This window comes from Lissotriton helveticus, chromosome 5_1 (genome assembly GCF_964261635.1).
Source record: "Lissotriton helveticus chromosome 5_1, aLisHel1.1, whole genome shotgun sequence".
NCBI lineage: Eukaryota > Metazoa > Chordata > Amphibia > Caudata > Salamandridae > Lissotriton > Lissotriton helveticus.
The window spans coordinates 1,635,660,396-1,635,676,389 of record NC_136065.1 but is presented as its reverse complement, the minus strand read 5'-3'; the positions used below and the strand labels follow the sequence as shown (position 1 = coordinate 1,635,676,389).

Genomic DNA, 15,994 nt, shown 5'->3' with positions numbered 1-15,994 from the left:
AGATCTGTGTGTCCATTTTAGGGTTAGATATAGGTATACTATATCTAAAGCAAAGGGTGATTACACCACCTTGCCCCAGCTGTCAAGCAGCCAGTTGTGTCAGATTTGGATGGCCAGCCAGGGGTGGCATAATACATGCTGCAGCCCCTGGTAGGCCCTGGGTACACCTATGCCCTGGGTACCTAAGGTACACTGTACAGGGACTGATAAGGTGACTCAGTATCCAATTTAGATATGTACCTAAGGTACATGGAATCCATTTTACAGAGAGAGCAGTAGGCCTGGGGCCCTGAATAGCAGGGCCCCAGGTCAACTAAGTCAGAAAACCAGCAAAACACCAGGCAAAAAGTTGGAGGCAACCATAGTCAGGGATCTACCTTCCTACATATGCTGCATATGTTTTGCTAGTATTACTTCATTAATTTGTAATGAGTACACATAACTCTGCATGAGTAAAAATGTCCCCTCCTTAGTATCTGTTTAACTACCAAATCTTGAAATAGGCAGCTGAAAGATGACCAGTTAACGTTTGCGAAAGGTCTTCCACTGCGCACAAACACCTTTTTAGGTGCTTGAGCTGGAAATGATTTTTGTTAAAATCTGCAGATTATAAAGCAGATGATGGATCATGTGGCAAATCGATAATTATGTGCAAAAAAAATCTGCTACCACAGAATAACCATTTTAGTGGCCTTGTGTAGATGCAGTTTGTCTTTTCATACCGGTTGAAGATCTGATTACCATGTAAAAGTCTTTCAAAGGTGTGCCGGAGTCATTTGTTTCAATACTTCTTGTTCCTCTTTGTAGGTTTCCGGTTCACGTCTGTGCGAGGCGACAAGGTGGATATCTTGTACAACAACATCAAGCATGCAGTTTTCCAGCCCTGTGATGGAGAGATGATCATTGTACTTCACTTCCACCTCAAGGTACGGCATGTCCTGGTTTTGGGGTGCGGCGTCTGTTCATACATAGAGCAGAATACAGCTTGTCTGAGGACGCCAGTTAAATAAATTACCTGAGACTTTTCACAGTTTTCAGATTGAGAAACCTTTCTGAGGCTGCACTTCCACGAGGCTTTCCATAATGCAGACTTCCCAACCGATCAATGCAATGCTCAAACCCCGCCCCCCCATGAAGTTTCTGGACATCATACCTCCACAAAAGTTTGTCTTTAACTATAACTGGTTCAGGAAGTATACCTCGACTAATACAGAATAATGAATGTATTTTAGCGCATGGCTGTTTCACCAGAAGCATCCCCAGCGCTACAGTCTGTACCCTTGAGCAGCTTGAACCTTTCGGAAAATAAATGTTTTTAGCTGTTTTTTAAAGTTGGATTCAGAGGTAGACTTCTGTTGCTCAATGTGTAGCTCAGTCCACAGTTTTGGCTTTCAGGAATGAAAAGGCAGCGCCACCGTTTCTGGCTCTTTGGATCCTTATTGTGGTGGACTGGGTTTCACTCAATTACTCTGGCTACTGGAACTGGCCCCAAGGTGATTGGGTTTTGTCGAAGAACAGTATTTCATAATTACCTGAATTCTGCTATAAACAGTTTATTTAACCCACATTTCTAATGCTCTAAGGCAGCCTTTCAAGGATCCATTCGTTCACCTGCTGGAAAGGACATCAACCGGGTGTCATCTGCATAGGACACTATTTTCAGACCCCAGGATTTGACTTTTCTAGCAAGGGGAGCCTTGTAAATATGTATGTATATGTGTGTGTATGTATATGTATGTGTATGTATATGTATGTATGTATATGTATGTATATGTATGTGTTCGAGGCATGTGGGCTGCTAAATTCATATCTAGTGCATAGATCGCCGCCTAGTGTTGGGTCCGGATGATTGCACATTGTTGTCCTGGAAGAGTCTTCGAAGTATCACGAGATAGGTGGCTCCTCCCCTGGACTACAGTGCGCATGGGCATCGACTCCATCCCCAGATTGTTTTTTTCCGCCATTGGGTTCGGATGTGGTTCTCGACGTCTCCGTGTCGGAACCGATAAACTTTGTTCTTAAGGCCAAAAGGCCTTCGTTACCAGCGTCGGTATTGTTTGCGCACGGTCTCGAGCGTCGTCCGACTCTCTGAGCCGGAAATCTACGGAGTCTATTTACTCTTCGCACTTCGAGGCCCTCTCGTCGCAGCAAGACCCGACGACCTTAACATGGAGCGGAGCCCGTTTAAGTTCTGCCCCGTCTGTGGATCCAAATATCCACACATCGATGTGCATCCGGTCTGTAATAAATGCCTGTCACCGGACCACAACGAAGACAACTGCATGGCCTGCTCAAAATTCAGGTCAAAGAAGACGCTCAAGCATTGGCGCGCGGCGCGCCTCGAGGCCCAGCGAGCGACACCGGCACCCGACAACATATTCGACGACCCTGCGGAGGAAGGCGGTAGCCATCATCTCCAAATTTCACCACCGTCGACGGAGGTCCGGTCCGATCCCGAGGAACAGGTCGAAGGACAGGACCAGGACATTGAATACGTCGAGGAGGTAGGGGACGACGAAGTTTATGGGGCCGCGGAAGATAGCTCAGAGGAAGAGCTATGCCCCGAAGTCTATATTACACAGGCTCAGGTCACGGGATCGCCACTCGGCCTTACCCACGACCCTGCACCGCTATCCCCGGCCCCGCATTCTAGCCCGGCCACGGACACTCAAGCGGAGCCGCCATCCAACGTATCGAAACCGAAACCTTCGGTTTCTACAACACCCAAGATGGCCGACGTCCAGGCAAACTCGAAACCGAAACCAGCGGATTCGACAACACCTAAAATGGCCGACGTCCAGCAGAAAACGAAACTGAAACTAACGGACTCGACAACATCTAAGATGGCCGACGTCCCACAAAAATTAGCGAAGCCTGCTCCTTCGACTCCGTCCACCTCCGGTCCACAGAAGTCGAAGAAGGCTATCGAGCCAACAGCGCCGCAGAAGGTGCACAAGGACTCATCCTCCAAGAAGGTCGTCCGTCAAGAGTCGGCCTCTGTTGCTCCGGCACGGACGTCGAAGTCTGTTCACACGCCTTCAGACGCCTTCAGATACTCCTACGACGCCGTCCACTAAACGCCCCGTCGAACAAAAATCGACTACAGGCCACGACCCGAAAGCCGCAGCCACTACGCATCGGCACAAGGATGTCGGAAATGCAGCATCGGCATCGGCCTACAACTGAGCCGCGCCGCGTTGGAGCTGAAGGATCGTCGACGCAAATACCGTCGACACCGAGGGACTCCGACGCCACCGGACACCGAACGTCGGCTACGACACCCTCCGCCTCCTTCACTAAACAAGTCACCGACTCCCTGGAAAGGATTCGAGAAAAGACTTTGTCGGCGACGGCTCCCACGCCATCGGCTCCAAAAGAGGTTGACACTCCTCAGAAGTCATCAACCAAGCTTATTTACACTCTTCCACCAAAGGTGCCACCAAAGGCATTTGCACCTAAATCGGTGCCAAAGACTTCGGCTCCTTCAACGCTTCAAGCCTCAGAAGAACACTCTGAGCATTACATCGATGCCCAAACAGGGAAACTGACCCTTTACAAAAGGAAGATCACTTCCCAACCACTGGAATCCTATGTTATTCCACTGAAGAAAGAGGCCAGCACAGGACATTCCTGCCCTTATTGAGCCTATCCTACCACCACCCAGAAGAAGTCCATCACCTTCCCCAAACCAATCAGGGGGAGAGGATGATGAGGAAGACGACCAATGCAATTTCCCAGTGGACAATGACCCTGATGTTCAGCAGGACACATATGACGACACTGGGGACCAAGGTGGCCAGCAGGTGGTACAAGATCCACAAGGTTTTGGGCCACGTACATCTCCAACAGAGGATTCTGCAGCATTTAATGCTTTAATCTGTATATGTGTATATATATGTGTATATATATGTATATGTGTATGTGTATGTATATGTATATGTATGTGTATATATATATATATATATATCTCCAATCTTTCAAGAACGACGTCCAGGCCAGCATAGTTTAAAAAAACTGGTGTTTATTTCACAGCCCACTCAACGTTTCGGGAACCACTTCCCTTGCTCACGAGTGATCGTGTCTGTTTACACCCAGTGTTTTAAGGTTTGTCATGTGATCAGAATCAAAGTAAACATAATAGACAGACTACCATTTCATTAGTTTTCTGGAGCTGTGAAGACAGACTTGTATGCTTTGTCAGTGAAACGTGGCACCTTTAAAACACCTCATTCGATTTTATGAAATACATTTCTGCGTCCTTCAATTATGACATAAGAAATTAAATTACAATTAAATATTGGCTGCAGGGTTTTGGCCAAAACAATAAATAAGTCCAAAATCATGATTTAGCGTTATTCGGCCTCTGCATCCCAATGACCGGTGACATTGTGGCATTTCGTGCGGTCATGTAATTTGGCCCAAGTGGGCTAAACAATAAATTGCAATTCCGTCCATAGCATAATTCATGTATCCCAGTTCGGCACACACATGGTTGACTCGCTCGTGGTAGATCCTATCAGATCCTACTGCTCACGTCGTGTATTAGTACTGTGATAAAGCCCTAGTGGGCAATGGAATCACCAATGTTCATTCAGTATCAAATCACTTGCCACTTGACGCATCGTGCCACATTCTTTCTGTGCTGCATTAGCTGTCTCACACTCTCCCAAAATAAACGTTTACAGGTGCCTGTAAAAAATAATAAATAAATACAGTGATTATAAATCAAACTCTTCTGTGTTATCTTCATACCAACCACTGTATTTATTTATTATTTTTTACAGTATATATATATATATATATATACATACATACATACATACATACATACATACATACATACATACATACATACATACATACATACATACATACATACATACATACATACATACATACATACATACATACATACATACTTGGGCTGATATTTGCACCTATCCAGTGCGGAGGTGTGCATTCTAAACTGCAGAGCGTGAGGACTTCCGTTTTCACCACCGCAGGCGCTGAAGAGGCCACACCGGCTGAAATGCATCCGCCATTAACTTGAATTAAAGATGTTTGCCATTGAAATCCCCGCAGAGGCTCCTGCTTCTTTCCTTGAGAGGAGGCCATTACTTCATATATATATATATATATATATCTATCTATCTATCAAACAGGCTTGGGCTCCAAGCCAAACTGAGGGACAATGTGTCTTAATGGCTTTGCAGTTGATACAAAGGAGAGAGAGACACAGATTGATATCTGTCTGACAGAAAATATTGAAGCCATTGTCCTCCAGTTCGGGAATAAGCCCTGACTTAAAGGTCTGGTCGCCACTCTCCCAAACCCTCCTCCCCAGCCTCGCAGCAGAGAGGCAACATCCGGTCCTCCTGCTCAGCGCGTAGCGCTGCTGGTTCTAGCCCGGCCGTGTGCCCCTGCATTGTCTACTGCCTTTTTTTGTGCTTGTTCTTGGTGTAATTTTTTTTTTATATATTGGTATTTCTTTTGATTTGTTCCTAATTCCTGAACAGTCTTGTTCTCTCCCTGTGTACTCTGCACCTGTGGGTCATGCCACTTTGACCTGTTCGTGCAGGTTACCTCCTGTGCCGCACCTGCTGCCCTCCCGAACTGCCCCACCCTCATTCAGGGCTGCTTAATGGAGGCCACTGTGCCTCAAGCGCTAAAGACAAACCTGTCCGTGCCCAGTGTCCGTACCCATGGTTCTATAGCCTGACGCCAGTACTCCACCGAAGAAATTGGACTCCTCGAACTCAAGCCACGAAACACCAACTGCTGCAATGCCTCTCCATGCTCCACTGAAGGACCCTTCACTTGCAACAACTGCTGCTTGCCCCAGTATTGGAACTTTCATAGATTCCCATGCTTTGTATCATTCCCCGTCGTCGGAATGGGAGCCTCGGTAGTATAAAAACCATAGAAACAAAAGAGAAACTTAGGCCTAGGCCTCATCTCATTTTGTATCCTATCACCCTCTTTTTGTAAAAAGAGACCAAACTTTTGCCAGGACCAATCAGAGCAGCCTCACCCTCTGGAACCTTCCTGAGAGAGCTCGGAGCCTCAGATTTTTCTACCGCACGTTGTGCTAGGGAGTCTCCACTGAGCTCTGCTCAGCTTTTCATTCTACTTCTGGATTTCTTCAAGTTTCTACAGGGCCTGTGCCTCTTGTGGGAAAAAACGTCTTTTTGTGGAGGATAAGCATGACAATTGTATTTACTGCTTATATCCTGACCACAAGGCCACAGAGTGCAAGATCTGCAGAACCTTCTCCAACAAGACTTCGGGACAGGGAAGGTCGTCTGTTAACCTGGCTTCAAAAAATGAAGACTCGCAAGGAGGTGCTCTCTTCGGAGGAGGAAGATTCCACGTCTTGTGCTTCCTCTCACAGATCGAGGAAGAGGGGTAGGTCTCCTCCAGGATCTTCTACATCTCAGCCCTCCCTTCAGGCCCCTCACAAGATCTCCGATAGGTCTGAGAGGGCTGGTCCCCTTCAATCTCCTCACGAAAGTGTAAAGGAGAGGCAGGGACAGGCTGCTGGAGTGAGTGCAGCTTTAAAGGACATGAAGGAGGTTCCTCTGTCTCCCCCTCCGTCCAAAAAGGCCAAATCTAGTGACAAACACTCTTCAGTCACTTCAGGACCTGGGCCGGAAAAGAAACAGCGCCCGTCGACGACGAAAACACCAGGTACGTCGTCGACCGTTTCTTCAGTTAAAGTTCCCGCCGTTTCTGTGGCTCCGTCGACGGGCTCGTCGACGGTAGCGCCCTCCACGATGACTTCGTCGTCATTCAAGGTCCCCAGTTCGTCGGCGCTAACATCTTCCACGACGACGGCAAGCAAGGTACTGTCGACGGCAGCGGTGTCGACGAGAACTACGTCGACGACGACGACCACCTCGACGACGATGTTGATGACGACGAGTTCGTCTACGAAGCCGTCGACTGTGGTTTCGTCGACGACGAGACCGGCGTCGACGAAAGCGATGGTACCGTCGACCATTCCGTTGACATCTTCGTCGACGACTGCTACACCGTCGACGACGGCATCGTCGACGGGACCGTCGACGGGGCAAAAGATGCCTTTTTCGAGGCAGAAGATGAAGATTACACCGGAGATGACTTCTCCGCGACGGGTCTCTTCGCATCTTCCTACTATGCTTCTAGACGATGAATCTGAGGAGGAGGAAGTTGAAGTTGAGGACGATGATTATGGTCCTGCCTATAGTCCCTCTGACTTGAACGTCAAGATGCAGGAGACAGACACGGAGGAGTGTTACAAACATGCGGGTGACCAGCAGTCGTATCCATATGTTCGGGAAGAGAGACATGCTCCGAGTTTGGGCCAGGGCATGGTAGCCATGCCCTCTTCGCTCATATCTGACCTGCAGCTGATGCTGCAGGATTATCGGAAAAGGTTTCCGTCGGAACCTTCTGGACAGTCTGCAGTTCCTACAGTCACAAGTGCAGCAGGCTATTAGTCTTCCAGTGGCACACCCCTCGCCACCACCGGTTGCACCTGCGGTCCGAGTCCCCACTCCGGATCCCGCACCCTTTCATGATGTCCAACAGGATACCTCTTCGGATGAGGAGGCGATACAGGTGGATCCCTTGGTTGATCCATTGCAAGACCCGGATTTGGATCAAGGAGACAGTGGGCCACAAGATCCGGACGCTGCTGGTCGTGACACGTCCATCTCCCCATCTGTGGATATAGGGGGTTTTCATCACCTGATGGAAAGGGCAGCTAAAAGATTTGGATTGCCGATTTCGAGAGAAGAATCGGAATGTTTCCTTTATGACTTTAAGGAACAACACCGGAGATCGGTCAAGTCTATTCCCATCATTGAACATGTATGGGAGGAAGGTATGAAAATTATGCAAAATCCGGCCACGGTGATTCCAGTCCTCCCGCGGCTGGAAAAGAAGTATAAGGCGCCGGACGGCAGTCCTGCTTGCCTTCTTGGTCAGCCGAAGCCTGATTCAGTCATCTCTCAGGCGGCTCAAAGCAAGTCCAAGAACCCGTCCACACCTTTGACCACACCACCGGATAAGGACGGTCGACGCCTAGATAACGTGGGGAAGCGGTTTTCCTCAATGGCCAGCTTGCTTGTTAGAGCGTCAAATGCTCTTGCCATCGTCGGCCGATACGACCGACAGATGTGGTGCGACATGGAACCCTTCGTGGAGCAGTTACCAGAACCCACAAAGGAGGAAGCCAAGAAGGTGCTTATAGAGGGGGAAAAGTCTTCTGCTGAGGTTATAGACTGTGCAATGGACATTGCTTCCACGGCATTTCGAGCCTTTGCTGGCTCGGCAGTACTGCGACGCCAGGGCTGGTTGAGAGCCACCTGGTTTCGCCAGGAGGTCCAGAATAGGATCCTGGATCTACCATTCGATGGGGACATGCTGTTTGGCAAGCACGTGGACGATGCTCTGCAGAATATCAAAAAGGACACGGACACTGCAAAGGCCTTAGGGTCCCTCACCTACCGGAAAGCCCCCTTTAGGGGCGCACGAGGCAGAGGATTTACATCATACAGAGGGAACCAACAGAGATATTCCTCTCAGCCTTCTCAGTCCTATAAACCCCAGTACTCCAATCAGCGCCAGGGACAATCGGCGTCTTTCTCTCGCCATCAGCCGCGGGGCCCTCAGACCCGGCAGGGACGTGACAACACCAAGCGTCAATAGCGGCTTTCCGGCTCTACCTACTGTTCCTTCCCTCCCAGTCACATCAGTGGGGGGCAGGATTTCTCTGTGTCTGGAGAACTGGAGATCAATAACATCGGACCAATGGGTCCTCAAAATTGTAGAGTGGCCATGTGTTGGAGTTCCAAGACCTTCCTCCGACAAGAGCTCCGGGCACCATCCGCACGGGACATTTGGGACAACTCCACCTCGAAGCCCATCAACTGTTCCTCAAGGGAGCGATAGAACCGGTGCCTCTGTCCCAGAGGGGCCGGGGTTTCTATTCAAGGTTCTTCCTCGTGCGGAAGACGATAGACACTTGGCGCCCCATCCTAGACCTGCGGGAGCTCAACACCTATCTCGTCAAGCTCTCCTTCAGGATGGTCACTCTCCAGGAAATTCTTCCTCTCTTGAATCCAGGCGACTACTTGGCGTCGCTGGATTTAGAAGACGCGTATTTCCATATTCCGATACATCCAGCTCACAGACAATACCTCCGCTTCACAGTGGGAAAGAGCCATTTTCAATTCAAGGTGCTTCCGTTCGGCCTTCGGTCGGCACCAAGAGTGTTCACCAAGGTGTTGGCGCCGGTTGCAGCCTTTCTTCGGAAACAATCTATAGAAATTTTTCCTTACTTAGACGACTGGCTCGTCAAGGCACCATCTTTCGAGGAAACTTCTCATGCAGTGGCAACTTGCATCCATTTGTTCCGTTGCCTGGGCCTTCAGCTGAACGAACGCAAGTCAGTCCTGCTGCCCTCCAGGACGGCCAGGTTCCTGGGATCCGTGTTGGACACCACGCAATGTACAGCTTGTCCCTCGGAGGAACGACAACAAAAGTTGATGATTTCGGCTCGACTACTCTGCCGCAAACAATTCCTGTCTGTCCGCCAATACAAATCCCTTCTCGGGTCGATGTCATCCTGCATACCATTGGTACCACATTGCAGGCTGCGAATGCGTCCTCTGCAGGAGGAGCTAGACAAGCAATGGCGCCAGGCAGAGGGGTCATTCAACGACAAGGTGGTGGTGACAGCAGCGATGAGACAGGCAAGCAAATGGTGACTTCTAAAAAGCAATATCGCCCAGGGTCTGTCATTCAGGAGTTCACCTTCACCCATGGTGCTGACAGACGCGTCACTGGAGGGCTGGGGTGCAGTTCTCCGAGAGCTTCAAGTCAGTGGCCACTGGAGTCCAGGACAGCGCCAGTGCCATATCAATTTCCTGGAACTGACGGCCATTCGGTTGGCCTTGCAAGCTTTTCTGCCCAGAGTTCGCAACCATTCAGTGCTGGTCCGGACGGACAATACGACGGCCATGCACTACGTCAACAAACAAGGAGGCACCAAATCGCTGACTCTGTCCGCAGAAGCTCAGCGGATTTGGGATTTTGCGATTCTGAACAACATCACTCTGAAAGCCGAACACCTGGCGGGATCTCTCAATGTCAAGGCGGATGCCTTGAGTCGACAGACGGAGGTGACTCGCGAGTGGGAGTTGAATCAAACCATTCTGGACAGGGTGTTCTCAGTCTGGGGGACACCAACCATCGACCTCTTTGCTTCACCGGAGAACGCCAAATGCCGGTTGTAGGAGAGTAGGGTCTGCAATCCTATGATCACCCAGATTTTTGCTTTTTGCTGCACTGGTTTACGACTTTCCCTGGCTGTGGGCCTGCTAATCAGACCCACAGCCTAGCTGTTCTCTCTATCCAAATTGTACTCAGGTACTGAATTGGCACTGGGCCCTCTCCAAGTCCCTGTACCCAGGGCTGAGGTGTACCCAGAAGTCTCCCAGGGGCTGAAGCATGTATTATGCCACCCCTGGGCTGACTAACTAAACTGACACAACTGGCTGCACGACAGCTGGGGCAAGGTGGTGTACTCACCCTTTGCTTTAGATATAGTATACCTATATCTAACCCTAAAATGGACACACAGATCTCCTATCAGTCACTCCTATGGCAGGCCTTAACAATCCTGAAGGCAGAGTGCTTGGAATCGTGTGAGATGGTGCTCTGGCATGAGCTGAGCCTGTCTGCGGCTTTCGGGATCCATCCCTTAGCCGTTTCCATGATATCGCATACCATATACTCTTAAGTGCATTATAATCCTCGCGGTTATATGCCAACTCTGGTATCGCTTTATCAAAACATGTCGAGTAAGGTGTCATACGAATTGGAATACTAACCCCTCGCCAATTCTGGCGACGGGGTTAGCATTCCACCCTTCTAGAGGGACACGACATGTATGTAACCCCTAACCCCGGTTAAAGTCAAACAGAGCCTCAGCTCCACAAAATGGATGCTGCCACCGAGACACAAGTCTGCCCTCCTGCTGCTGGGAGTCCTCCCAGAGCAGGAGATAAGGACAAAGGGTTTCCTGCCAGGGGCGGTGCCAGCACCGTCCCAGACAGGGTTTTGTGTATTGTAGGTAGGCAGGGCTTTAGAGGAAGGTGACTGCACGTGGCACCCCGGTGCTCACTGTGCATAGGCTGGCTGGAACCAGTTCCAGGGTCACTCCAGACCCTGTGCTGGGGAAAAGCCCGCCAAGGAAGTGGGTGTAACCACCCCCCTCCTAGTCCCACCCCTAGGGCAGGACTTAGTCGCGTGCCAGCCCCTTTTTACAGGATAAAGGTAGGAACTGGCCCCCTTCCAAATCAGATCATCTTTGAATCCTGAAACTACTTTCCACGAAAGGAACTCAAGACTTCTTCCTAAGATTTCTCCCTTGTGACTAAGGAGTAGTCACCCTGCATCCGCAGGCACCACCTTAAGAACACTGCGGTCTGCTGCAAGTCTCTCCTCCGGATCAAGACTGCCCAGCTCGACGAGAACCGGCTTCCCTGGCACCTCTGACCTCTACCTGCATCATCAGTCACGCTGAGATTCGTGGGTGTGACGAGACCTCGAGGGACCGGCCATCTTCAAGACTGCACGACTTCTTTCCAGCAAGCCCGCCGAGTAATTTCCTGGTGAGTGCTTTGGGGTCCGAGAAGCCCCGACCCTGAGCAGCTCCAGCACCGAAGTGCAGCCTCCCAGCATCTCCACGATCTGCGTGGGGCCCTTCTGCTTTTTGCTGCTCACCGCGTTGTTTGGCTACTAGCCCGCTGGCTTGTGGCCTTCTGAACGACGCCCGACGACATTTCTGCTGCTGGTCTGGTTGCTCCAGGCTGGCCCTTGCTCCCTTCCAAAAGAGGAGCACCCCGGACCCTCCTGGTCCACTCAAGACGCCATTTTGAGTCCACCGCGTGGGCTTGAATTAGCCAAGGCTTGTTGCCCAATCCTGGGTAACTTCGACGCCGACAGCTTCATCCATCGTGGGACAGCTCGCCTCTCCATCCTGGTCGCCGACAACGCCTCCTGGTCCGTGAGATCTGCAGAGCCAGCGTCGCCCACTCACCTAGTCGAGGTGACTTCGCCCGGTGCCATCCTGGTGCCCACTTAATCACTGGCTAGTGATTCAAGAACTTGGTCCCCTCTGCTTTCAGGTTTTCTTCTTCCTTGATCCAGGCTTGGATCCATCGAACTTTTCTTCACTGGTCGCCTGCCAGCAACTTCCTTCTTCCAGGCTCCTGGTCCGGCAACGAGATCCCCGACGTCTTTTCAGACCTATGCAGCTGCAGCCCCTGGGCTAGGTAACTTCGGCACTTCGGTGTCCCAGCATAGCCTCACTATCCTAGGGTCAGGATCCACTGTCGTTTTCTTCCTACCAGGTCGGGTTCGCCCGTGAACACTAACTTTGCCTTTACTAGCTTCCATAGACTTTGTCCCGCATCCCGCGTGAGAGTGCACACTCTGCACCCGAGTCCCCTAGGTCTCCTAGAAGTAATCTAACGATTCTATAGTCAAGTTCTAGCGATTCCAAAGCCTATTAGTACTGTACTTACCTGCTAGTAATTTCGCATTCCACTTTTTAAGTATATGGTTTTTCGTGCCACTCGGGCATTTGTGTATAACGTGCTAACTTAAGTATTTTCGTAAGAGTTTTGTTGTGTGCCTAGCACCCTGTCCTCATAAAGAGTACAGGGTTGTTGTGATTCTAATAAATACATTGTTTATTTTCATAACACTTGTGTGGTGTCCTTTCACTGGGTGTTCAAGGGGTAATGTGATGGTAAAACAGCTGGCTTAACACGCCCTCTAGAGTCTTAGCCTTAGACTGCTCGTATCCATGCTACTAGGATAGCTGGTCTATACAACCAATCATCAATAAGGGTCGTTTGGACTGATATATAGTGATCACTAGAATAGTGAACACTGCACATCAGGCCAACTTCTCACACCGGTTCTATGCAAGCAAAGTTCACCATCAGGGGTCCCTGGGGAACGCTCTTTCGATGGCTTGGTACAGCGCATTCTTTTACGCTTTTCCTCCAATTCCCCTCATTCCTCGAGTCCTCAGGAAATTGAAGGCGGAGCCCTGCAGGATGATTCTAATTGCTCCAGCATGGCCCAGACAATTCTGGTACACCGAGCTTCTGAGGCTCTCCCGAGCTCCTCCGATTCACTTCCAACCCATTCCGTCCCTGTTGTCCAGGACTCAGGGGCAGGTTTACCATCCGGATCCGACATCGCTCCACTTGACAGCGTGGCTCCTGAACACAGAGAGTTCGGTCATCTAATGCTTTCTCAGGAATGCCGGGAGGTCCTGGCTCATGCCCGAGCACCAAGTACCAATAAGACTTACAAGGCGAAATGGAAAAGATTCTGCCTGTGGTGTCAACGTCAAGGTCTCCATCCTTACACTTCCCAACCCCATCAATTGTTGCCATTTTTACTATCTCTGGCTAAGTCGGGGTTGGCACATTCATCTGTAAAGGTACATCTGGCGGCCATATCGAGGTATCGACGCAATTCTTCGGGTCCGTCCTTATGGTCCTCTAGGGTTGTCAAACAATTCTTGAAGGGATTATTCCGGATGTACCCTCCAGTTCGTCGTCCTCCACCAGTGTGGCAGCTCAACCTGGTCTTGGCGCAACTCATGAAGGCTCCGTTTGAGCCTGTGCACAAAGCAGACTTAAAGTTCTTGTCTTGGAAGCTGGCCCTCCTGGTGGCTCTCACATCAGCGAGACGAGTGAGTGAGCTTCAAGCACTCTCCATAGTGCATCCATTTTTGCAATTTAAAAAGGAGGTTCTTATCCTTCGGACCAATCCAAAATTTGTACCGAAGGTACCATCGGAGTTTCACTTAAATGAACCCTTGATTCTGAAATCTTTCTTTCCGCACCCTTCTACGCCTGGGGAACGCACGCTCCATTCTTTGGATGTTCAGAGATGCTTAAAGTTCTACTTGGAGCGCACACGTCCTTTTCGGAAGACGACTCAATTGTTTGTGTCCTACAGTGCACCACGAAAGGGATTGCCTTTGGCAAAGGGTGGCATTTCCCGCTGGATCTCCAGTGCGATTCAGTTCTGTCATCAGGAAGCTGGCAAGCCACTGGATGGAAAAGTCAGGGCACATTCCACGAGATCAGTGGCGTCATCAGTGGCTCTCTTTTCAGGAGTGGCCATTAAGGACATATGCAGGGCAGCTACGTTGAGCAGTACTCATACCTTCACGAAACACTACTGCCTGGAGTCTGCAGGACGTGACGACGCGGCTGTTGGTCAAGCAGTCCTGCGGAATCTTTTTCATTGAGAGGTGAGCTTTCCCTACGATCCCTCCAGCCTGGTGAGCACATTTTGTTTGTTTTGCTATGCTTTATGTATTGCTTATATGGTTATGTGATGCCATGTACGTACAAAATGTGTTCTTCGTAATTTACTGCTAGCTACTCTGATACAAAGCATGGGAATCTATGAAAGTTCCAATACTGGGGCAAGAAAACAAGTTACTTACCTGTAACTTTGGTTCCCCAGTATTGGTAACTTTCATAGATTCCCATGCGCCTGCCCGCCTCCCCGGGGAAAGCTCAGCCTGGTTACAGAGTTAGTGGCAGTTTGCACAACGGCTACGAAAATCTGAGGCTCTGAGCTCTCTCAGGAAGGTTCCAGAGGGTGAGGCTGCTCTGATTGGTCCTGGCAAAAGTTTGGTCTCTTTTTACAAAAAGAGGGTGATAGGATACAAAATGAGATGAGGCCTAGGCCTAAGTTTCTCTTTTGTTTCTATGGTTTTTATACTACCGAGGCTCCCATTCCGACGACGGGGAATGATACAAAGCATGGGAATCTATGAAAGTTACTAATACTGGGGAACCAAAGTTACAGGTAAGTAACTTGTTTTCTTCTCCTGCGACACAAGAACTGCCACGATCACCAACCAGTAAGAGACACCCCCTACCCCCCCAGGACCCCCATGCCTTTACGTCTGATCTCTGAGCAAGTATGCCACAGAAATCAGGTACACCATAACCACCCTCTCCAATGACGTGATCATCACCAAAACCTAGTTCACCTCGTCGGCACCCGATATTGCCACCGCAACACCCCCCGGGTACAGGCTGAATCACTGCGACCGCCCCAACAGACCCTACGGAGGTATCGCCATCAACCACAAAGACTCCCTAAACACACAACACCTATCATGGAGCACCTCAGCTTCGGATTCACCAGGACGCTAAAACCAACATCCGAGGAACTCTCGCTTACAGACCCCTTGGCCCCGCCCCATCTTCTGCAACTCCATCCCGAGCTTCATCACCCCCCGCTGGCAATCCACCGCCTGGGGCAAGGAGTTAGCCTAGCGGCTAGGGCGGTAGAACTAAAATCTGTGGAACCGGGTTCGAGCCTCGGTAGGGACACGCAACATCTTGTGATTCTGGGCAAATCACTTAATCTCCCCGTGCCTAACAAAAATGAATTTTTCCTCATGTAACGCAACTGGAGCTTGTGCAAAGCGCTCTGATACCCAATACCTTCGGGCCAAGTTCGCGCCATATAAAACTCCCATTTAAAAAAAATTAAAAAAACCTCCAACCTCTACATCTTCCTAGGGAATCGGAAGTTCTACCTAGAAGACCCGTCCGATACCTACTCCACCACGCTAATGAAGAACCTGAGCACCTTTGGCCTATCTCAACTAGTCACCTCCCCCACGCACAAAGCGCGACACGCTGGACCCCACCCTCTCCACCAAAGACAAAACCAAGTTCTCCCACACCACTAAGCTGACCTGGGCAGATCACAGCATCGTTCACTTCTCTGGCTCACAGGACACCCGACTAACCTGCCTTGGCCCCACATCTTCACCTCAAATGGGGAAGACCGCTGATTGCCTCTGGACCACTGCCCTCAAAGAAGCAAGATTGACATCCGAACACTCAAACTAGACGTCCTAAACTTCTCCAACTGGATTTCTTAAGTCGCC

At 50.1% G+C, this 15,994-nt stretch overlaps 1 protein-coding gene across 1 annotated transcript in view; it reads left to right on the top strand.

Annotated features, from left to right (window-relative positions):
* Positions 1 to 15,994, top strand: part of SUPT16H (SPT16 homolog, facilitates chromatin remodeling subunit) — a 246,013-nt gene that overhangs the window by 199,019 nt on the left and 31,000 nt on the right. The window contains exon 18 of the mRNA XM_078644840.1: positions 808 to 926. Coding sequence (XP_078500966.1) covers positions 808 to 926 — 119 coding nt within the window. The remainder of the gene's footprint in view (positions 1 to 807; positions 927 to 15,994) is intronic.